Source organism: Gambusia affinis, linkage group LG21, assembly GCF_019740435.1.
Source record: "Gambusia affinis linkage group LG21, SWU_Gaff_1.0, whole genome shotgun sequence".
Classification (NCBI taxonomy): Eukaryota; Metazoa; Chordata; class Actinopteri; order Cyprinodontiformes; family Poeciliidae; genus Gambusia; species Gambusia affinis.
In genome coordinates, this window is record NC_057888.1 from 7,688,795 (window position 1) to 7,712,393 (window position 23,599).

Genomic DNA, 23,599 nt, shown 5'->3' on the forward strand with positions numbered 1-23,599 from the left:
GAATTTTGTTTTACCATATAGTCCCAGTTTGTTGTTGTAGCATTGGTTTGGGAATAATTGTGCTGTATTAGCATTAACTCTATAAAGTGCCAATAAAGTTTCTGTTTCAATAGAAAAGAGCAACTTCAAATCATGTGCACCTTTGTGTTATTATCGTGTTCCTTTAGTTAATTTTCACAGGATTTATCCATCCAGAGAACCTAATTCTGCTCAGAAGACCTTCCAAGGATTTATAGTTACACAGTATTCGGAGTGTCCTGAAATACTCAGGCTGTTCTCTTCTAAATGGGCTCACATTGTGAAATTATGGGCCAGTTTCCTCGCTGGGTGGGTGGTTTAATTTCCATCTGCGCAGGACCTCAGTCATACATCATCCCTTTTTTCTGTCTGATTTTTTTTTCTTTGTCCAGTAAAGCAGAAATTCCTTGAAAAGTGCAGTGCTGTGTCCAGTGAAAGTGGTTATGACCCTCATCAGTGCACACACCCGGGGCTGAAAGCTCTCCGATACACGTTTCATGTCTTTTCTGAGCTCTCGCTGTATTTCACAATTCAAACACACTCTTGAAAACATGAAGCCAAGGAATTTGGAAGCGCAGCTGGGTCTCTGTTGTTGTCTCACGTACAGCTGACAGATATTTATATATGCTGAATAAAAAGACTCATAACCTTTTTTGTCTTTCCAAACTGAAATCAGGCTATTTCTTTCTTGTTTTAGGCAATTTAGAATAACTAAGGTTATTTCTGTTTGCTAAATGTCAGAATGAGAGAAAATGTTTGATTACATTCTTAAAACTTTGAGTTTATTAGACATTTTAAAAATTTTGTAAACCCCAGATGACAATGTGATGGCTTTATAAGCTCCTTATCCTGCAATGTTTGAATACATTTCAGAATTTATGCATTTTTCTTATGGAAAAATGAACAGAAATGATCCAACATATGACGAGTGCAATAGTCTTGTTCATCCTTGGATACTATTTCCTGAAGGTACCATGTTCAAATAATTATATGCAAATAAGCACCAGGAGAAAGTCCAGCTATGATGAGGTAAAAGGTTCTGTGTCCCAGAGATGAATGTGTTTTGGTGTGAAGTGTGTGAATCAATCCCAGAGCAGAAGTGAAAAATCTTGTGAAAATGCTGGTTGTAGCTGATAAGAGAGAATCATTATCCACGAGGTCTGCACCAACATGAGCTGAAAGGACACAGAGTGGAAACACAGCTACATAGCAAGTCAGAGTGCAGTTTTCAAATACACTCACAAATCAAAAAACACAAGTTCTGGACATGTCCTGTAGTCTGATGAAAACAAAACTGAGCAGTTTGGTCAAATCTAATATTATTAGAATGGGAGGAAAACAGGGAATTGTGCAAGCTGGAGAATACACTCCCAACCGTGTAGTACAGAGGTGGCAGCATTATGGTGAGTTAGTGTTTTACTGCAGCAGAGACTAACTGGTGGACTTTACAAGATACATGTTGTCATGAGAAAAAATTTTTTATGGGCCTTCTAGATAGACATTGAAACTAAATAAGTATACAAATTAGCAGCAAATTAGTGACAAAAAATGTAAGTATGTATTTTCCAGGCACTTAGCGCCATTTTATAGCACAATCATGTAACTATGTTACCTCCCATTGTTATAAAAAAGTTTTATCAAACATGACTTTAAAGAAATTTTACTTTGCAATTTGATGCCTTGAAATTGGGCCTCTGTCTCTTTAAGAAGCTACTGATCTTTCCAAAACTTTGCCTTTACTACATCACCAGATTGCTTCTCTATTAGGCCTTAACATCATTCTTAGGAGTGCTGCACTGAGAAGATGTTTGTATGTTCAGTAAATCCTTATTGTTTTTATATTAAAATGGAAAAAAGGGAGAAATTTTGAACATTTGATTCATCTGCACCCCTCTTCTGATCATTACTATCAACACTTGATTTTTTTTCAAACTGATACCTTTTTTCTTTATTACTTAAAGCCTTCATTGTACAGTTTCCTGTTCTCTTACCTTTACAAGCTGACTGAGCAAACTTTCCACCAACTGTTGTCGCTTGTTATCACATTGTTAAAAATTAAATAAAATTTAATAAAGTTTAATAAAATAAATAAATAAGACAAATAAATATTTATCCATGCCCCTAGATGCTCCTGAAAATATGTTTGGAGAACTTCCCATTAACCTTCGGGGTGTATTTTATGAAATTTCCCTATGCAATTTAATATTTTATGTCTCCCTTAGACACTTAGAGTACACAAAGCAGGGATGTCCTGCTTAATGAAGCCGAACTGTTTTTCCTCAGTTATGACACAGATATTGCGGAGAGCTCCGCGCCTGCCTCCAGGTTACTGTCATCGCTCTGTCGTCTCATATTTTGTGTAAAATGTGCGTGCCCATGTGTGTGGTGCGCGTGCATGTGTACGTGCTGGCCAGGTCTTGTGTGAGCTGAGAGCTGATAGCGCCCGCGCGCGCAGCCCCTTCCTCCAACAGTGCGTGTGCACGAGTGTCCGCATAGCCGCCGCCACCGCCGCTTCTGCTCTCCGAGCGCGCAGAACCATCGCCAAACTTTGATAAGCTGAAACCTTCAAGCAAAGGAGGAAATAATATTTTTCTTTTTCTTAGAGTACAGAGTCCTCCGCTAATTTTGAGTGACAAAGGTGAGTAAATCTCGAGAATTGTCAATAGATGTGACTGTATGATGCGTTTTTCTTTTCTCCTATTGACTTATTTCTGTTAGGATAATTTACGATCCACAAGTGTCTCCGAAATAAAAAGATATTAGTTCAGATCGAGTATTTTGCAGTAACATGCTTAAGTGCGTGCTTTTTTACAAAAAAAATGTTCCGCATGGTTAGAGAGATTTGGCCACTTTTTAGCGCATCTCTGGCATTGTCGCGCCTAATTTTAGGTCCCACTTGCTTCTTCTTTTTTCCCCCTTTCTTCTTTTGCTGCCCAGCTTGAGAATACGATCCGGACATGGAAAACACACCCGTTGAAATTTTTAAAGAAGAGAACAAGTGCCTGTCCGGGCTGCTGGAGGACTGTCCGGTGAATTCCTCGGTTTGGATGTCCGGAGAGAGCCGCAATGTGACCCGCGACGATGAGAGCTGGGAGCAGGAGAGCATGTCCCCCATCATCCCCATCATCACCGCGGTGTACTCTGTGGTGTTCGTGGTCGGCTTGCTGGGCAACTGCCTCGTCATGTATGTGATCATCAGGTGAGCTCATGTTTCAGACGTTCATTTTGGTTTGGAAAAATGAAATAATAATAATAATAATAATAATAAAATCATGATTTTATTGCAGTGAAACATGAAAGAGGGATTAGATGGAAGTTGAATAAATTGGAATACCATTAATTTCAGTAATTCATTTCAAAAAGTAAAACTCAGTATAAAGACTTCTGAGATATGTTTCAAGGATTTTTTATTATTATTTGGATAAATACGACTTAGGGTTAATGAAAATGAATAATTTAGTTTCTTAGAAAATTACAATATTACCAATAATAGATTATTTTTGGTAGAGAAATGTTAGTCAGGTGAAAAGTGTTTTCATGTACTGTGAGATAGGTTGGATTGGAAGTGACAAACCTCCTGGTATTGAGGAGCCCAGATTGCTTTATTGGTGTTTGTTAGCTTGTCAGTGTTGTTGGGTCTGATGTCTTTGAAGGCTTTGTTTTTGCAACTTTTTTCTTCCACTCAACTTTCCGCTATTTTGCATTATTCTGTGGACAGCCAGTATCTTTAACAATGCGGTTGCTGGTTACCCTTTTTGTGGAGGGTGTCGTTGACCGAATGTTGGACACCGTCCAAATAAACATTGTTCCCCATGATTGTGTAGGCCGTAATGTAGGCGTAGCAGTTCAGAATTTGATGGCTTTCATTAGCTGTAAGCCGTACTGATTGGAAAAATGATACTACACAATGATATTATAATGTACTTCGATACCCTTCTGGTCCTAACATTATTTTTGGAACCATTTTTCATAGGCAGATATTTTATTGATTAAAATTAGGGTTATTTCAACATCTATGGCGTGGCGTTTATACTGAGTGCAAAACAGGTCACTAGTTTACAAATAAACTCTATGGATCAATATTTTTATGTCTGTTGTGTCTATTATAAATAAATACAGAAATGCAAAATACATCAGCAAACGTATTCACAATTATTTACATGTTAAATATGTTAATGTACAGTGTTTTCTGGATTTGATAAAGGCGTCTAGGACATATTAGAACACAACATTTTGAAATAATCAATCAAGTTATTTCCAGTGAATAGTTTTTGTAAAACTTTGGTTGGACTTATATTGGCTTTGGGGTTCAGGTGTACCACAAGGCTCAGTCCTGGGTTCACTGTATAAGTTGTGCATAAGCAAGCATTACAAATGAGGTTTTTTTAATGCCTTTTTTCTTTTTTACTTGCTGTAACATTAATTGTCCTTTGAGACATAAATAATCCTGAACATGGATTAGCAAAGGCAATGAATGTTGAAGTGTTAAATGATTGTTATGATTTAACACTTTCCCTCCCTTACACAAATAAACTAACACTAAGCTAAGTATTTAAATGTTAGATAATTTTTACTTTTTTCATTGTTCCTGTGATTCTATATGTAATAAATGATCTATGTTATCTATTATGAAATACACATTTAAGTAACAACTTAAGCATATATTTATTCATTTGCAGCAATGTTGATTCTCTGTACAGTGAAATCAAAAACATTTGAAATCTTTACATAATTAAAGGGTCTGGTCATCACAGACAGAGTGGCATCTAGGTGAGGGAAAGGTTAAGATGTGTGTTGTCAGTTCCAATTCAGCAAAAAACTTGTGAAGCACAACGGCACTGATTCGATTCTGCCTCCTTCAGAGACAGAAAAGAGCTTGTTTTATTAATCCAATAACTCTCAAGACCTCCAAAATGCAGCACCAGTATTAGATAAATCCTTTAACGTCAGGTGAATGGGATTTTAATTACAAGTGAAACTGGTTCTGTTTAGTCACATAGGTATTCTGCATCTCATTGGACATTATTTATGTTCTGTGAAGGTGACAAATCTTCCTTTTATGTAATGTGAAATGTAGACGTGCCACAAGGGATGTTTCAGTCCGTAGACAATTACCGAATATGGATTGATCGCTCTTACCTGTAATTGGAGGAAAATCTTATCACGTCGGTTGCAGAAAAGATGTCTTATGATGGAAATGCTCTGTGGAGGACAATTTAACTGAAGGGAAGAAAAGGTTTCATGATGACTAAGTGGAAACAAAAACAGTAAATTACACTAATAAATGAGAGTCACAAAAATGTTTTGTTTACCTGAAACACTTTGGAAGGAGCTCTCGTTTTGTATAATTTTTTTATAATCCAAACTGTTGTAAATAAGTCACACCAGGTCCTGTTCTTCAAGCATTTTTGCTTAAAGCATTTTTTCAGCATTTTTGCTTTCAGTCTCTGAAACTGAGAAGAAATTAAAACATTTTTCCACTTGTAAAATACATAAAAATACAGGAATTCACTTAAAGATTTAGATTTTCTTTTGGCAACTCATTGTTTGTATTAAGTTGGCATAAAGGCTTCTAGAAAGTTTCTAAACAACAAGCTTTAAGATTTAGCTAATTCACCCAGTAGATATTTTGGCACAGTCATTTATTCTTTCCTATATTGTCTTCCTCAGAACTCTAATAAGACATTGTTCATTACAATATGGAGTATTTGTTATGGAGGCTGTTGCAGATACTGAAAGTCTTAAGCAAGATCAATATTTCACGATAAGTGCAAAATAATCTATAAGAACATCATAAATGCTTTTGAGTTTTTTGAAGCAATTGAAAACTAGAGTAGCAAATGGCTACTTTTCTAGCTTCCTGTGGCAGCCATCTGCACAACTTAGAAGAAATGAACATCTCAGACTGGAATCTAATTGTTCACTCACCTAATTTTCAAATTTTATAAGGGAATCACAGTTCTTAACTTTTCATTTCTACCCAGGAGTTTTTAGCCATTTGGCAATCTTTGTAGGCACTTTGTAAATAATCTTTCAAATGTACATAATTCCTCACTACATCTAACAAGTGGTTCTCACAACACAGATTGTGGAAAAAATTTGAAGCGAAAAATCGACAATGCTTTTCAAGTGCATTTCTGTTTAAAACAAGCCCACAAACTAAAAAATTGTTTGTCAACTCTGCACTTTCTTTTGTTGTGCCTGCTCCTTAAAATGCTTTTTGTGCCGTCTCCTTTCACTGAGCTTGTTTGCGGCACCTTTTGGTGGGTTGAAAGGACATCTGCCTCAGTTTTTCCCAGAAAACCCGAGTGACAGCACCGTGCCATCTGTGAACCAAACAGGAGTTGGACTGTCTATGCGTGTTTTAATGAGTTCTGTTTTTCTGCCATGTGTGAATAAGATCAGGCATTTGTGAGTCTAAACTGAACCTCTTTTCCTGATATGTCTTAAATCTACATTAGAATTGGAACAGCTAAATGTATTTCCTTTCCTGTAAGTTTGATGAGCTCTGAACAAACAATAGCATTTCATTCTTTAAATTACATTGTCCTGACATTCAATCATTATTTCAAATTATTGTTCTTTAAATTTATAATCAGTGGAAATAGTAATGTCTTCATGCACAGGGAACATGATTTCTCAGAGTATGAAGGACAAGTTTTACAAGGTCAAAATAAATGGATCTATGTATGGAGTAAAATAAATGATAAATTAATTAAATTAATAAAAACATATTTAAATGCTTTTTCTGTCCAGAATTTATGAAAAATACTAAACAGTTAAGATGGCTCTGGTACATAGCTGAGAAACATTTTCTCTTAGTGTAATGAAAGTAGGAATGGTTGAAATGGAAAGGGGATGAACTGACCCAGACCTGTTTGCTTATAGTCCGATCTCTAAGTCTGAATAGAAAATTTCGGGATTTTGACGTTTCCCAGTTCCAATATGGCTGCTGCTCCTGGCAATGTTTTAAAAGTTGTAGATATACTTTTTTTTTTTCATCATTTCTGATGAAAAATATCCAAGAAGCCGAAGCGAATCCCACTACAGAAAGAAAGATGAACTGTCTCTTTAAATAAAATGATCTCCACCAAAATGTTATTATTTTTTCCTTTTGGCTGAACCTAGCTTTTCCATCAGTAGCTCTACTCTCGACTTTTGTTCTAAAACCTTAAATCAAGCCTAATGGGTGAACTTTGCTGAAGCCACTTTACTGAAAACGCCATCATAATTTAATGAAGCTTAAACAAACCGATTACATGAGGTCTGCAGTGAGCAAAGCACCATACATGACAATGAAGTGTGAATCAGGCAAATTCTATTAGAGATTCAGGAAGGATTGCTGGGTTAATGCACACTGTTTAATACTTAATGAGAAAAGAGGAAAGGTCTTCCACAGAGAAACGAAAGCAATAAGATGTTGATGATTCTGTCTGACTGAATGGTTGCCTTGAGTCATGTCTCATCAGGACAGCCCTGTGTTCCGCATGTTTAACAGATACACAAAAATGAAAACAGCCACCAACATCTACATCTTCAACTTGGCGCTCGCAGATGCTCTCGTCACCACTACTATGCCCTTCCAGAGCACCGACTACCTTCTGAACACCTGGCCGTTTGGGGAGGTGGTGTGCAAAGTCTTCATCTCCATCGACTACTACAACATGTTCACCAGCATCTTCACTCTCACCATGATGAGCGTGGACCGGTACGTGGCAGTGTGCCACCCTGTTAAAGCCCTGGACTTCCGCACACCCATCAAAGCCAAGATGATCAACGTCTGCATCTGGATCCTGTCCTCGGTTGCAGGGATACCGGCTTTTGTTCTGGGGGGAACTCAGACAAACAGCGGTGAGGAAATGCTTTCACTCCTCATTAAACGTGCAGTCTGTTTTCCATGCTCTTAAGGTTCTCTGTGAATTTTGCTAAAGGGATTTTAGGAGCAAACAAGTAATCTTTTATTTTAGTAGCATTGTCTGAATACACTTTCCCAAACTACAAATCTGAAACAAAATTGTATAAGGAAGAAAAAGGGACAGAAGCTACTCAGATAATTGCAGCACTTTTTTGTATTTTCTAAGAAGTTAATGGAAATTTGCATTCTGCGTTATTTAATTTTTGAGGTACATTACTTAAATGATTTACCTGCTCAATGATATTTGATTTTATTAGATTTATGCACACAGTATGTTCCTTTTTGACATACAATGGGCTCTAACACACTTATACCTTAAACTGGCCCTGATAGGTATAGACCCCTGGCTAGTTTTTAGGTTATAATATAGAGAAGGAGCAAACTGTTCCCAACTGAGTGCATGTTTTGTTCATAACGGTGAAAGTGGAATTTTATTTACAAACAAATAAAATCCTTTCTTGTAACTAAATGATCCTTTTTTTCATCCTTTTTCTCTGCAGACATAACTGAATGTGCCTTACAGTTCCCAGAGCCATACGCCTACTGGGACACGATGATGAAGATCTGTGTGTTTGTGTTTGCCTTCGTCGTGCCTGTGCTCATCATCACTGTCTGCTACACCCTCATGGTCCTGAGACTGAAGAGCGTCCGGATGCTGTCTGGCTCACGGGAGAAGGACCGCAACCTGCGGCGCATCACACGGCTGGTGGTGGTGGTGGTCGCCGTGTTCGTGGTCTGCTGGACGCCCATTCATATCTTCATCCTGGTCAAGGCACTTATGAGCGTACCCGAGACCACCGCCATCATGGCGGCGTATTTCTTCTGTGTGGCTTTGGGCTACACCAACAGCAGCCTCAACCCCATCCTCTATGCCTTCCTGGACGAGAACTTCAAGCGCTGCTTCAAGGACTTCTGTCTGTCAGCCAAACTGAAGGGGGACAGGGCCTCCGGCAGCAAGAAGGTCCCCAGCACAGTCCGGGCCGCCGCTGTTCCTCTGGAGAACCCAGACGGGACTAATAAACCCACCTGACTAGCGGTGGAACTGTCTTCAATTTCCCACATTGGAAAAGAAGACTCGCATGATCTGGGCTTAACGCACATTACTTCAGTGATGTAGACTTACTCTCCTGTGAAAGCTGATCCACCTCTTGTTTTTATAAACACCATAACCCAGAGCCAAGCTGCCAAGGTAGATCAAAATCTTTCATGAAAGTAATCTGTTTAATTTCATCCTCTTTGGTCTTAAGATTTTGTCGTTAACGTCTGAATTTACAGGTGGATTCAAAGAAGACATAAAAAGTGGATGAAAGTTATCTGTAAGGGGAATACAATGGAGCACTAGCTATGTTTATGAATTTGCTGGCCCTTCCTCTCTCCTCCAACAGCCTTATATGTCTAAGAGTTTTGACATATCTCCATTCATTGTTGGAGATGACAAACTTTAAGATACCACATTTATTTATTGTTACATAATCTGAATCTCCTTCAGTCACTCATGGCCCATTTTTTAAAAATAATCTTTTTAGTTTTTTATGCATTAGCCAAATATTATCTTTGGGGCTCCCAAAGGGGTCTCACTAAATCTCTATAGAGATACCTCCAGAAGTCTTTAGAAAACCATCTAAAAAAACACACTCATAGGTATTTTTCAATATGTTTGCATAATATCAAAGAGCTGGTGAATATATTTAGAAGGTGCAACACATATATTAAATAGATTCATTTAATAAAGTCAGTCATAACCCAAGTTTCAACTTTTCTGTTTGTATAAAGTTTCTTGAGAACAGTTAGAAATAATGTTTAATCCAGAAATCTGATATGATGGCCATTTATTAATCACATATTGATTAATTACACACAAACTTATTTCGGGTGTTATTTCTGTTTGTTGTGATGTTTCAACTTTCTTCTTATTGCCAAATCAGAAAATTACATAAGACCAATCAAACTGGGGTTTTAATACAAAAATGTGTTATGATGGCCATTGCATGGTCTGCATAATCATGACTGCTCAGTTGAACTGAAGGGTAAGCCAAAAAATCTTATTTCTAATAAACATGTCTGAGACATAAATGAAAAGCTGAGCGGAAGGAAAAAATGCGTTTTGATTCCCATGTGACAGAGATAACCACAGCCCCAGCCTGTGGTGGAAGAACCATCACATACAGACGGTTCTTTCACCACAGTTGAAGTTCAGGACATGAACTTCAACGTTTACCTTGTTTGTGTGAACGAACCCCTGAACCAGAAATGTCTCCTCTTGAAGTCTGAGTTGCTGTACTTTAATCTGCCTGGACTTTGTGTGCATCCTCTCCTCCTCCTCCTCCAAACTCTTGAGACCTTGATTTCCAAATGAATTGCAAAATGTACTTTCATCTAAGAAGAGGACTCGAATTACTGAGCAATAGTCCCGGTTTGGACACAACACTGCAGTCTACCTCAACGCTGCAGTTATTCGTCTACCTTGCTCTCATCCATTTTTTCTTCCACTCAGTTTTCCATTAATATGCCTTCATACAGCACTCGGTGCACAGAAAACTTGTTTAGCTGTTTTTGGTTTATTCTTCTTGAGGAGGATGTCAGTGGTTGTCTACTGGAAAATAGTCAGGTCAGCTGTCTGCCTAATTTAATATTTCTGTTTTAAAAAGTCATTTTATTAACGTCATGTAAAATTTTAATTGGTTTTTTTTTTCTGTAAGCCACGATCATCAAAATTGACAGAAATCAGAAGAAAATATATTACTCTGTGTGTAATAAATCTATATAATATAGAATTTTCAGTTTTTTATTTATAAATCTGGAGAAGGATTTTTTACTAATTTATTTAGATGCATCTGTTGATCCATTTGTTGTAGCAAAAATTTAAAAAGTGTTTTTTTCATAATTGCTCATCTGTTAAAAAAAATCTGTGAAAAAATATAAGTCTAAAAACAATCAGATGACTGACAATTAAGACCATTGCTAAATATGTCCAAACTTCTAATTTTAATTTCCTTCATTAAGTCTAATATTTGCCACCAGTGCCTTCAACAGTCCAGGATAACATGATTGTCTTATCGATGTGAAGAATGACTGGAGCCAATCGGCAAGTTATGTTCAAAAGATTTTCGTTTTCTATGAATTAGTTTGGCCTGTCATTGGTTTGGCTGCATGAAGCTTTGGCAGGGAACATTCAAAAGCTTTTTTGCCTCTGTGAAATGTGTGAATGGAGCTGATTGGTCACAGTGTGAGAAAACTGACTCATGGATGGACTTGGAAGTCAAAAATAGTCGACGTACATCTGCGTCACAACGAGCTTGCTCAATGACGGAAAAGAGTGGGAATAAAATGAAAGATACATCCTGGACTCAAATGTGCATTTATAATTTGTCTGAGGGCTCTCCATCGGTTTTGACGTCATGAATGGTGTCCAAACTGATGCACTGTAAAATTGTACTCAATGTGATGAATTAACCTGTGCTTTTTATGTGCTTTTACAGCGATGACAAGTAATCTTTCTCATGTTGTGCAATCTAATCATATGAATGGCGGACTTTGCAAGTTGGGGACCTATAGTCTATTACAATACCCACACAATAATGCTGTGTGTTTAAAATTTTGCAAAGATTACAAATTAAACAACTTTACAGTCATCATGTAAATAAACTGTACTCGTAGCATGTGAATCATCATCAATGTGATGTAAAAGCTGACATCAGAAGCTAAAACATGCTTAATGGACTGCTGTTTGTTTCTAATGTGCTGCAAACAGACTGTGTAAAATATGTAGAAATTCACCTGAACAGCTAAAAATATTTATTTCCAATTTTCTGTATATTATGGAATAAAACCCAAAAAAGAATACATCTATAATATCAAAAAGGACCATGGATGCATAGTTTTTTTTATATTTGTTATGATCTCTGTGTGCTCTCTTTAAATCTGCTGTACTTTGGGTCTGTCTGCTCTCATTTGTGCAGGACGTGTATGGTTCCTGTCTGTGAAGCTGTTGAAATTAAAGCAAGTTTAATAAAGTAAAACTAATTCTCTTTTCTTGAAATGAAATTCTCAAACTGCTCTCTGGTATTAATTAAAAATCACTCTGACAATAAGAAATACTACATATGTGCACCACCATTTTGACTCAGCATCTTCACTTACTTGTTCTAGACTTTGGGAGATTGCTACAGTCATTATGTTAATGTTTTATATTTTGAGTAAGCAGCGCCACCCAGAGGACAATGAGTGGTACAATGGTTGGAAAATTAAGTTCCATTAATATTTCACATAAACTAGACATAGTGGTGGTACAGGTATTATTGATTTCAAAAACAGACTGTCAATACGGCCATGATAAACTATGGCTTGAAATAGTCATGTCTAACTTTTTATTTTATTAATTTTTTACATTGTTGTGTTATATCCTCCATTTAAATTATTAAGTGAAAAACAAAATATGGAAAAGCAATAATAATAATAATAATAATAATAAATCAAGTATCATAATAGTATTTTTTTGTCTTTGTCTTCCATTCCTTGAAATTTTACATGACACTTTTGATTATTGCCTTTTTTAATTAACTTGTATTATCTTAAGCTATTTATATATCGGAATATATAAGCGCCTGCAAAATAAACGAACACTGGATGGGAGAAACAATCAGAACCTCAAAGGGCGGAGCTGAATATGTCATGATCATGTGATTCTTCTGACGTCATCCCAGACTCTTCCGGGTAATTTCTTTAGGTTAAACTGTGGACTCGCTGGTTTTGTGACACTTTTAACCATAGTGCCGCCGAGATGAATCGTATTTTTGGCCGGGGGAAAGCCAAAGGGCCTCCACCAAACCTAACGGACTGCATAGGAGGTGTAAGTAAAATCCTGTAGTTGAACTTTCTCAACGGGGAAATTTACTAAGTAACCAAAAACCAACATGGATACCTGCTAACCGACTGTTAGCCAACTTTAGAAGCTTGCAATATTTTGTTATATAAAATATACTATAGCTGTTTTTATTATGAGTTGGTATCCTTATACATTTTATATTATAGATTTGTTGAATATAAATGGCTTATTGTTTACCTAACAGGGTTTTTTTCGACCTGTTACCGTGTAAACAAGACGTGAAAACAAAACTTTCTATTGTTTTGTGTTCGGATAATGACTCAGCGTTATATAATAGCATGTTATTGGCAGTATTTTTTTCAGCTAAATTAGAAAAAAAACTATTTTTCTTTTTCAAAACCATGTAAAATTAACCAGTTAAACCGGTCGGGTGTGTATATACTATATTATTATTAGCTGACAGGAGCGGAAGAAGAAAATACTGTTACATTAGCCGAATTTAGTAAGTTTTATTTATAACCATTTATGTAGGTGAGAATATTTGGCTTGGAGTTTGTTTTGTAACATTAACTTCTTTTACTCTAATATTCTACTTTGTTTTGTTTTCCGTGTAGGTTGACTCCAGGGCGGAGTCCATTGACAAGAAAATCGCCAGACTAGATGCTGAACTTGTCAAGTACAAGGATCAGATGAAGAAGATGAGAGATGGGCCTTCAAAGGTGAGATCAGCTGTGTGAGGCTGCTGTAAAAGAATGAAGGGGATGTTTTTTTTCTCACACAACTACATAAAAAGAACAAATAGATCCACACAGATTAAACCAAAGGTATGACTAATGCACTAAAACGTAGGAATGTCTATAAGCAGATGACATTATGTTTTAAAGAAGTCTGTGAGATGAATGCAGTTTTAACAATTTTAAGTGAAGGTGTTTGTTTTTTTATTATTATTTTTCCAGTAACTGTGGTCACAAAATTTTCTCAAGATTCCAAAGGATTCCATTTGAAAGAATGTTAAAATCTCCATTCCATTATAGCAGGATTGTGCATATATGCTGGAAATTTAACCTAAATTCTGTGAAAAGGTATGGCAATCATTTAAACTGAGCCCATGAAAGGCTTGGATTTAAAAGAGAACATTTATCTTAAAATGTGTATATTTTTTCAGTGGTTAAATAAGTATCAGTTAATTAACTTGTAATAGTTTTTTAAAGCTTTGTCTCTAGAGGAATTAAACCAAACTGCCAAAAGTGATAATAGTAAAGCATATTTATGCCATAAATTCTATATTTGATTAAAAATTAGCACTTATAATAAATGAAAGCAGAATATTAGCCATTGATATTGTTTGTGTCATCATTGTACCTCTTGTTGACTTAGTAGAAATATTTGCAAATTCAGCCAAGGGTCATAAGTCTCTTCCACAGTTAAATCACAAAGTTTTACACGCAAATAAATACAAGTGTTTGTCAAAAGTTCTCAAAGATAATCAGCAATGATTGTTGCAGAAAACAGTGAAACATCTTTGCACTCCCTTTCACACTAAAACTATAATTTTCGTTGTCTACTTACTAGAAAGAGGCAGATATAGACTTAGGTTTATTACAATATGTTGTGCTATTTATTTCAATAACCATAAAAGTGACTATTAAAGTACTTTTTAGCCAGAGTGGTTCCTCAAAGCCCCACAAACACAAGTACTGCTCTTCAATTTTTGAATATAGATCAAAAGGAGCAACTTACTGATTATCTAATAGGTTGTTCAGGACAGCAGTTTTATCGCTAAACGGCACACAAACAGAAAAATGTGTATTCCTACACCCACAGAACCAACTGTGGGATAAAAAACTTATAGGTTTTGGGATATGTAAAGCACCATACTGTGATTTATTGTTGTTGCTATATGTCAAACTTCTCATTACCTTTACAGTATGTTACCAATAATGATAAACCAAGTGGCAATTGCCCGATCCTACTACTTACTCCATAATATTCTGTCAACATAATTTCATGAGTTTTCTTTTCTGCTCTGTAGAACATGGTGAAGCAAAAGGCCTTGAGAGTTCTGAAGCAGAAGAGAATGTAAGTCATTTTATCAATCTTATATTCTTATAGTATTAATATATAAATTAGAGCTGCACTGTTGCCTTGCAGCAAGAAGGTCCTGGGTTATAACCCTGACTTGCAGTCTTTCTGCATGTAGTTTGAATGTTCTCCATGTGCATGTGTGGGTTCTCTCCAGGTACTGCTATGTATATATAAATACTCCTTTTAGGTTTTGAATGTTTTTACTTTTTAGTTAAAGTTTTATAATCTATTTACAGGTATGAAGGGCAGAGAGATAATCTCATGCAGCAGTCGTTCAACATGGAACAAGCAAACTACACGATCCAGAACCTGAAAGACACTAAAACCACAGTAAGACATGTGGCCTGTGGAATTTAGAAGGGAATTACTGGGAAAACGTTTATTTTCTTGGTTTTTACTAACGCCACAATTCTCTTCAGGTTGATGCCATGAAAACCGGCCTCAAAGACATGAAGAAAGCGTACAAGAACGTGAATATTGATAAGATTGAGGTGTGTATGTTTGTTGGTTAATTCAGTAGTTACTGAAATAAAAAAAGCCTTAAATTAAGATAAATAATTTCAGATAGGTTTACATTTGTTTGTGCTTTTATTCTAAATTAGTAAAGTGAAATTTCGAGTTGTGTTTCTAATTGTACTATTTAATATGAAGGATATGCAAGATCAGCTGGAGGACATGATGGAGGATGCAAATGAAATCCAGGAGGCGATGAGCAGGAGCTACGGCACTCCGGACATCGATGAGGACGACTTGGAAGCAGGTAAGGCGAAAAAATAATGGAAATTTTAACATCACACTTTCTGTAAAACTATGAAAACTGTTACTAATCTAATTAGTGATCAAATTTGAAATATTTCACTAGAACAGAGTTCCCTCGGTGTAGAATTTAAAATCTTTTTTAGGTAAAGTATAGAAAAAGAAGATTAGGAACTATTTGTACTTCAAAACATATGCCATTTTTTTATTTTAACATTGTGTCCATATCATTTATCCAAAATTGTTCTCTTGTTCACCCATTATTTAAATTTTTGTGTTTTTCATAAACTGTGTGTGTTGACATTTGTACCAATCTGAAGTCTGGATCATGAGCCAGACAAAAATCATTCCAAGGACAGCAAAAGTAGAACATGATGGAGGACATATTCAGAACATTAAGAATTCTAACTAAAGTAGTTTATTTAAATTGAAGTAGAATAGAAATGCTCCCTTGTGAGAACGTTAGAGTAATAAATTCTATTTTGATGCGATTGACCATGTAATGTGTTTTGTGTCTTCAGAGCTGGACGCCCTGGGAGACGAGCTCCTGATGGACGACGACAGCTCCTACCTAGATGAGGCTGCGACTGCTCCCTCCATCCCAGAGGGTATCCCTGGAGACAGATCCACCAACAGGGTACCAGATAACTTCTGGATTTGTTTTTTAAGTTCATTTGATACATTGTTTACACTCTTTATTAAAAGGAGATATCTTTTTTGTTTGTTCCAGGATGGCGTTCTGGTGGACGAGTTTGGACTTCCCCAGATTCCTGCTTCTTAAAGGAGTAATTTGATCAAACAATGTGCAAGTTTTATATGTATCATATTATTCTTTCCCCTTTTTTCTGTATTTATCCATCTGACGCTCCAGGTCTTTGGAGACAGCGATGAAAACCAAAGCATCTTCTGACCGATGAATGATAGAATAGAAAGTTGCAATCAGGCTCCTTTAAAGGTTATGATTATGTTTCTTTAACAGGACTCACTTTAGTTTGTCTGAATGGTTGGAAAAGGGTTTCTCTTAACTATGTACAGTTTCCGAAGTTACAAATGCAATAAATTATATTTTTCAAATGGAACCAAACTGTGTTGCTGAGGTCTTTCAGAAGAAATTTATCCATTGTACAAAAAAAGCCACTTTAATGATAGGTTAAATATGTCACAATTAACATATCTTCAAGACATTGCTTTTTTGGCACGGATGGTAATTAGCAAAAATAAATATGCATTTGTTCAAGCAAACCTTCTTCTCATTACCAGCTCAGTCTGAATGTATGAGGGAAGATTTTCTGGTGTAGATACTCCACCACTTTGCTCATGCTGCGATATTTCTCAAACTCATAAAAAGGAATCTGGAAAAATAAAGACAAATTTAAAAACATAAGATTAGCAAGCAGCAATTTACGCAGATGAAGCGACTAATCATTTAGTGGTGATGGTCTGACCTGCACAACTTCATAGCCCAGCAGCTGCAGATGTCTCTGCTTGATGACCTCTTTCCCAAGAAGCTGTCTTACATTAGTTGTGAACCTCTTCTGTCCATCGATACAAAGAGCTATTCTGGAATAGATTGTTTCATCAATTATTTGTAGATGGTCTTATTTTTTCAAATATAATTGAAAGGTGTTGGTTGCTTTTTTAGAAAGGTGGTTTAAAGTGATGCCCCTCAATAAGATTTTGAATAACAGATCAAAGTATTATGTGGTAAAATAGCCTAGTCAAAGTCCAGACCTAAATCCAGATGAAAATCTATCCTGAAGAAAAGATGGAGTTCTTCAGATATGCAATTCTGGCAGATTTGCAGTAAGAACAGTGAAAGTTGGTTTTAGAAGACACTTATTAGAAGGAGAGGAGCATAAATGTACACCACACTTTTCAGATTTACTTTCAAAACTCTTTTTCTCGCACTTCTAAATTATGCACAACACCTTGTTGGTCAACAAAATACACTTAAACTTGCGCTTGTAACGGGACAAAATGTGGAAACATTCAAGAAGTTTAAAACATTTACCTCTTGTACACTTCATCAGTGTAGCTGGCAGGCAGAACGTATCCCTCCTCATCGAGCTTTATCTCCACGTCTACGAAAATAACAGGTTAGTCCACTACAAGATGAGCCTTGAGAAAGACATGAACAAAAAAGAAAAAAAGGGATACCCAGGGTGTAGCAGTACGGCGTGAGAACTTGAGATCCGAAAAACGATCGGTCTCCGAGTAGATCCACCAACCCTGATTTGACCGAGTTATACAGCTGCTGATCAACCGGCGTCTCTAGGGAGCGATTGGTCGTGAGAAAGGACTTGACACGGTACTTAGGAAGGAGCTGAGGACCCTGATGTTGGGATTAAATATGCCATTTAAAAAAATAGTTGAAATATGACCACAAATAAATAGAATTAAGGAATTCAAGACTTTGAGTCAATACAGTGTGCATTTTAGCTAGATGTATGTTTTAGGTTTTCAGAACAAAAGTATTTATTTGAATAAAATCACAACTGCACAGGACCGCAAGATGCAATATTTAGTATGTAGTAGATTTCAAATCATATAGATTTCAATAAATATATAGATCTTAATGTGAAAGATCAGAAAGCTTAGCGAATGTGACAATGGGAAAAAAAAAAAAAAAAAACAGAAGTGTGGAAAACGCAATTCCAAAATGCAGTTACATTATTGTACAGCAATGTGTATGATCAAATCTTTTTACTCAATTTAAGAGCTATAGTTGAATTATGGTTGTATAAGTTTCACTAAAGAGTAAACAGTTAAAGACATATGCAAAATTCATGAGAGCATGCTGCCCTGCAGACTTTTCTAATCAACATTCTACGGGTTTTCTGTTCTTAACGTTCACTTTAAAATATAAAACACTACAGTTTAATATGCACTTAGAAAAACATTCTTAAACCTGTATTAAATAAATTATTTTAGCAACAGTAGAAATAAATGTTGGTTTTCTACTTTTTACAAAAGCAAAAAGTATACAGTTTTCTTAAGTATTCTATTGAATCTTTACCAAAAAGAAAGTATTGATGTATTTTGTTTCATTATGAAATTATGTTTGATTATTGAAATCCAACAGTGTCGCATTACAGCTAATTACATGGTAAATATGTTCACATCTGTGTTCCATTTATTTTCTGAAGGAAACAAAAACCTGAACCTGTAACACTGCTGCTAATCAGCTGGGTGTGTATTCAGGTTTCTGTCATGGTTCGTTCTCCTTTAGCTCTCCAAGTATTTAACCGTCTGAAGTGTTTACCTCGTAGATGGGACACTCCAGCTTCACGGTCATGAAGAGTTGAGTCAGCTGCGCCAGAACCGCACGTTCAATCCTCAGGTCCTGATCTGAGGCACAGAAACACGTTGGTTTCATCAAGAATTCAGAGGAAAACTGCTTCTTAAGAAATTTGAAAATTTCTTACATTAAAACATGTACTTATTTCTGTAATTCAATTTAGAAAATGAACCTCATATTATACACTCAGTGAATGAAATGTTTCAATCGTTTATTTTTGATTGTTTTGATAATTACGGTCTTTTTTGGATAAAATCTATGTTATGGATTCACTGAAATCCACCAGCCTGCTTCATCTAATCATGTTATTGGAAAATTTTGTGGAAAATAAGCCCCACAAAGTGTGGTAGAAAATTGCGCACAACCACGGGGACACCGCTTTTCTGAACTGGAGTCAGTGCTTCAAAAGACACCATACACAGTGGGCTATGTCTTCCCTGGGCTAGGGAGAAATAGGACCAGACTTTTGCTCACTGTCCAAATTCCTCTCATCAGATGAAAGAATATTATATTTGAGTTGAAAATTATGATCCCGGAAAAAACTTGGACACAGAATCAATGCTACTCAATATCTAGACTAACGTTTCCAGTCTGTGATGATCTTAGGAACTGGTCCATGCGCTGGTGTTGGACCGCTTGGAGCACTGTGTTTTATCGACTCCAAAGTCTGTGGAGCACTTCATGCTTCCCTCTGCTGACAAACTTTATAGAGATGCTCATTTTATTTTCCAACAGGACACCGAGTGGTGTTACATTATATTCTACCACACTTTGTTCTTCTACTAAATTTTCCATCAGTGTTTATGAGGAGCTTGCTTCTTTTAATCGATTACCCTCTTTTTGCTTATCCTTCATGTGGACAATGTCAAGATAGCAGTCTTTCCAGTAATTGTGTGGGCGAAAACATCACATTACTATATTAAAAACACTTTATGATTTGTTGTCTGCAATATGATTTCTTTTTAAATGAATGCTTTGTTTTTATTAGCTCCACAATCATCAAAACTAGCAGAAATAAACGTTTGAAATCAATCTGTGTAATGAGTCTATATACGAGTTTCAATTCTTCGACTTTTCAGTGATGTTCTGATTTGCAGAGATTCCCTGACAATGTATGCTTCACCTTGTAGTTGCTGCAGGAAATAACTGCTGAAGACTTTAGAGAGAAAGTTGACGGGGAACCTCTCGACCAGGGTGCAGGCGTGCAGCAGGTTCAGCAGCATCCGAGGCTGAAACTGAGAAAAACGAGTGTGCAGGATGGTCTCCACCTTCCTGAACAGCTGGCCGACGTTGGGCGGAAGGTAGCCCAGCTTCCCAAAGGCCATGATCTGCCTGGCAACCTGGCTGGTGCTGTAGCTGTCCGCTTGGTACACAAAGCTCTCGGCGACGGCATTGAAGACCGTCGGGGACAGGATCCTCCTGCGGCTGAAGAACTCTGTCACCATGGTGACGGTCTCTGGGTGCGAGGTGAAGACCATTCTAGGGACGTGCTTCTGCATCGCGTCCACAAAGTAGCGGTCGCTGTGGCCGAAGTGGATCAGAGCAGCCAAGACGTGGCTGAGCTCTACGTCGCTGAAGTGAGGTACGTGTCGCACGGCCTGCTTACACAGACTGATCACCAGAGGCATGGCCTGCTTCTGGTTCAGAGCGACAAGTGAACTCAGCACTCCACTGACTGCAGCCGGGTCCATTCTGGAGGTGACCGTCACCGCGTGGGTGTGCATGGCGTTCAACAAGTCGCCGTGCTTCCCATCTTCACCCACACACACTTCCAGAAGTCTGTAGACGGCTACGAGATCCGGGAGGCTCCACTCGTTGGGCTCCTGCTTCTGGATCTGTCCCATCACCTGCTCCAGCATGGCGGACTCCGGACCTTCCATGGCCAGCATGGCCTGGCCCAGCATGCACAGCTCTCCCACTGCCATTTGCTCCCTATCCAGCCGGTTTTGGCTCTCCGTAACCAGGCGCACCATCAAAGTGCTCCAGGGATCCAGAAACAGGCGGGTGCAGGCAAGCAGCGCCGACACCAACCCTGCTTCTGTCAGCCGCTCCGAGTCCCGCTCCAGCTGGAAGCAGAGGGCCCGGATGGCATCCTTCTCCAGCACCGACGGGTCTCTCAGCGATGCGCCGTCCTGCTCCAGGTCAGCCACGCGGTGGAGACAGGCGGCTGCCATGGTGTCAGACAGGACCTCCACCGAGCATAGCAGCTTGAAAACCTGCTGGGAACTGGAGCAGCCCACCAGCTTCTGGTGGAAGCTCTTCTCTTCGTCAGACGAGGGTCGGTGCAGTTGGGTCAGTCGGAACCGGAGCTCAGAGTCTCTGTGGATTCCCACAGAGCTGCTGGCGAAAAACGACGGCTCCCTGATTGTGGTGGTCACATTCCTTGAGCTGAAGTCCGTCTGGAGTTTCCTGCAGCCGTGAGTCTGGATGCAGCGGGTGGCTGACGTACAGAGACAGGCAGCGCAGGAGGAACGGCCCAAACCACTGCTGTAAAGGAGCCTGACCGATATGAGTCCAGCAAAGTAATGATGGATGCTGAACTGGAGGAGCCGAAGGTTCTGAGTAAGTTTCTGCGCCATCAGTTTGCTCCTGAACTTTCCCGACGTCAGCTGGAGCAAGAAAAAGGACAATATTTAAATAACAGGTAGGGGTCAGAAATATGGCTTAAAATTAAAATCTCTGATTTTTTTCACACCAGATCTGATTTTTGATTTTACAAGGGTTTTTATTATCACTTTCTTTTCTAAAAATAAATTACAAATCAAATCAAAAAGTTACTTTTATTTCAGTCATTCCTCACAGAAGGAATGACTGAAATAATGACCCTAATGACTACTATTAGGGTCAAATTATGAACATATTTGTTTAATTACAAGAACATAATCATAGTATTAACAGAATGAAGACCCAATTTACCAGAAAAAAACATCCTAAAATTACAAGAAAAAGCTTTTTAATGAGAACGAAGCTTCGACAGAGTTATCAACACCCGATGTCACTACTTCTGCCTGAGTGGTTTTTCCAAAAATTAAATCTTCAAATACCAAAAATTTGATTACTCAATAAAATCGATTTATCACAGAGCCCTACAGATAGGTATAAAATCAAATGCAACAGAAATAAAGGCAGAACTAGCCCAAGCTATGAGCAAACTCAAAAGCGATAGACCTACAAAAATACTAAAACTACCACAAAAGTTAGGTTTGCTTTTAGTGTGAGTAATACATAGGTGGTAATCACCCAAAAAAGGGGGAAAAAAAGGATGAATTATGTGTTGAGCGTTTTGTCAGAGAAGTTATATCAGACATCTGAGAGAAAGCTGTACGAAGCCCAGTTTGTAGTTTTCCAAAGTTAATTTAGGGGGCAAAAGTCTAAAAGGAGAAACACAAGTTTAACTTTCTATCTTAGATGTAAATGCTGCCTGTTGACAACAAAATGGTATCAGCAACATCCTGTGGAGATGCTAATTTATCTGTTCAAATTTGAAGGGAATGCCTAGTGGATGCAGTTATATTTGAGCATGGAAAACACTTCCTTTTCAGGAACTACTCTATGTTTGTCTGTCGAATGAACCTACACTAAAATACAACTAAGTTTCTATAATTTGTCAAACTGAGAAAACGTTTAAAGGTCACGAATACGGATGTTGATATTTATTTGCTGTGGTAAATTACAATGGTTATTATAGATGTGTAGACTGCATACAAATTTAAACATGACTGATGTGGAGATGATGTTAGTTCAGTAAGTGGAGGATCCAACAAATGTAATTATTTTATGGTCACTTTCAGTCTTAGACAAAAATAATTTGAAGAAAACAGCTAGGATTACTTTAATTCTCAACTCTTCTTCTGCACCTCTTAACTAACCAACCTTGAGTGCTGCTAGCTATATTAGCTAGGTTTAGCATGTAAGTTTACATCTGGTTTTAACAGTAGCCGGAATGTTGTTGATGCTACAAGTGAGTTGTAAGATATAAAGTTTTATTCCCAGCAAGAAAAGTACAAGTAATTATAATAGGGAGCAAATAAATCCATACCTGAACCTCCAGAGAGCCGCTTAGGGTCAAACCCGTGCCGACTGCAGTGTCGCTAACAACGTTTTCCGGATGTCGTATTTACGTTCCCTCAGAAATAACAATACTTTCGAAAACTAGATGACGTTTGTGAACTTCACGTTAAAATTAAACGTAGAATAAATCCCACAGCATTGCTACATTTTTCAATTTGTAAAATGACGAAATAATCAGACTGTCATTTAAAAAACAGATAACATTGCTTACAATGTGTTGCTCGTCATGTGCACTTTTAGGATTTTTATCTTTTGAAGGAAGCCCATGAAGGCATCACAATAAATATCTTTCAGACACTAGATGGCGATAAAGATCCATCCAAACGTCACATAAAATCATGTAAACAAAAAACTTGCGGTTCGAGCATAAATTGATTAAAATTTATCTTTGTCACGCATTAATTATTTCAAATGGATTCAGCAATTGTTACGCATGATTCAATAGGTCAATATTTTCGGACAGATTGGGATAATTTTGAATTCTCCCACTAATTTTTGGCCAGAGCATGTCATTATATAATCAAACGTTAATTTGTTACAATATCCATGCTTTTCTCTACAAGCATGTCTTTATTTCCTATTCATTTTTAAAATAAGAATGTCACACAAGACCTGCGTGAGCAGTTTCTAA

General features: G+C 37.4%; 3 protein-coding genes across 3 annotated transcripts; 2 read left to right on the plus strand and 1 right to left on the minus strand.

The window, feature by feature from the left end:
• The first annotated feature begins 2,527 nt into the window (after positions 1-2,527).
• LOC122824075 (delta-type opioid receptor-like) lies at positions 2,528-11,932 on the plus strand. The gene is made up of 4 exons (XM_044104278.1): positions 2,528-2,656; positions 2,956-3,217; positions 7,517-7,869; positions 8,434-11,932. The coding sequence occupies exons 2-4, from the start codon at positions 2,976-2,978 to the stop codon at positions 8,961-8,963; spliced, it is 1,125 nt and encodes a 374-aa protein (XP_043960213.1). The 5' UTR covers positions 2,528-2,656; positions 2,956-2,975; the 3' UTR covers positions 8,964-11,932.
• A 647-nt stretch (positions 11,933-12,579) lies between these two features.
• On the plus strand, positions 12,580-16,683 carry chmp5b (charged multivesicular body protein 5b). Its single transcript, XM_044104280.1, has 8 exons — positions 12,580-12,782; positions 13,373-13,477; positions 14,791-14,837; positions 15,080-15,173; positions 15,263-15,334; positions 15,495-15,603; positions 16,121-16,236; positions 16,330-16,683. Exons 1-8 carry the CDS (start codon positions 12,714-12,716, stop codon positions 16,378-16,380), a joined length of 663 nt encoding a protein of 220 aa, XP_043960215.1. The 5' UTR covers positions 12,580-12,713; the 3' UTR covers positions 16,381-16,683.
• A 39-nt stretch (positions 16,684-16,722) lies between these two features.
• Positions 16,723-23,035, minus strand: fastkd3 (FAST kinase domains 3). The gene is made up of 7 exons (XM_044104279.1): positions 22,937-23,035; positions 20,021-21,506; positions 18,862-18,947; positions 17,757-17,931; positions 17,611-17,680; positions 17,045-17,159; positions 16,723-16,951 (listed from the first exon to the last, which is right to left on the minus strand). The coding sequence occupies exons 2-7, from the start codon at positions 21,474-21,476 to the stop codon at positions 16,853-16,855; spliced, it is 2,001 nt and encodes a 666-aa protein (XP_043960214.1). The 5' UTR covers positions 21,477-21,506; positions 22,937-23,035; the 3' UTR covers positions 16,723-16,852.
• Between the last annotated feature and the right edge of the window lie 564 nt (positions 23,036-23,599).

Bases quoted from the DNA above. Each gene is read 5' to 3' on its own strand.
- LOC122824075 (XM_044104278.1), top strand. From the start codon at position 2,976: ATGGAAAACACACCCGTTGAAATTTTTAAAGAAGAGAACAAGTGCCTG. The intron at 3,218-7,516 runs GTGAGCTCATGT...CATGTTTAACAG, and splicing joins GTCATGTATGTGATCATCAG to ATACACAAAAATGAAAACAG. The intron at 7,870-8,433 runs GTGAGGAAATGC...TTTTCTCTGCAG, and splicing joins GGGAACTCAGACAAACAGCG to ACATAACTGAATGTGCCTTA.
- fastkd3 (XM_044104279.1), bottom strand. From the start codon at position 21,476: ATGGCGCAGAAACTTACTCAGAACCTTCGGCTCCTCCAGTTCAGCATC. The intron at 18,948-20,020 runs GTGAAGCATACA...TCTGTGCCTCAG, and splicing joins TTTCCTGCAGCAACTACAAG to ATCAGGACCTGAGGATTGAA. The intron at 17,932-18,861 runs GTAAACACTTCA...TCCCAACATCAG, and splicing joins TGGAGTGTCCCATCTACGAG to GGTCCTCAGCTCCTTCCTAA.
- chmp5b (XM_044104280.1), top strand. From the start codon at position 12,714: ATGAATCGTATTTTTGGCCGGGGGAAAGCCAAAGGGCCTCCACCAAAC. The intron at 15,604-16,120 runs GTAAGGCGAAAA...TTGTGTCTTCAG, and splicing joins TGAGGACGACTTGGAAGCAG to AGCTGGACGCCCTGGGAGAC. The intron at 16,237-16,329 runs GTACCAGATAAC...TGTTTGTTCCAG, and splicing joins GAGACAGATCCACCAACAGG to GATGGCGTTCTGGTGGACGA.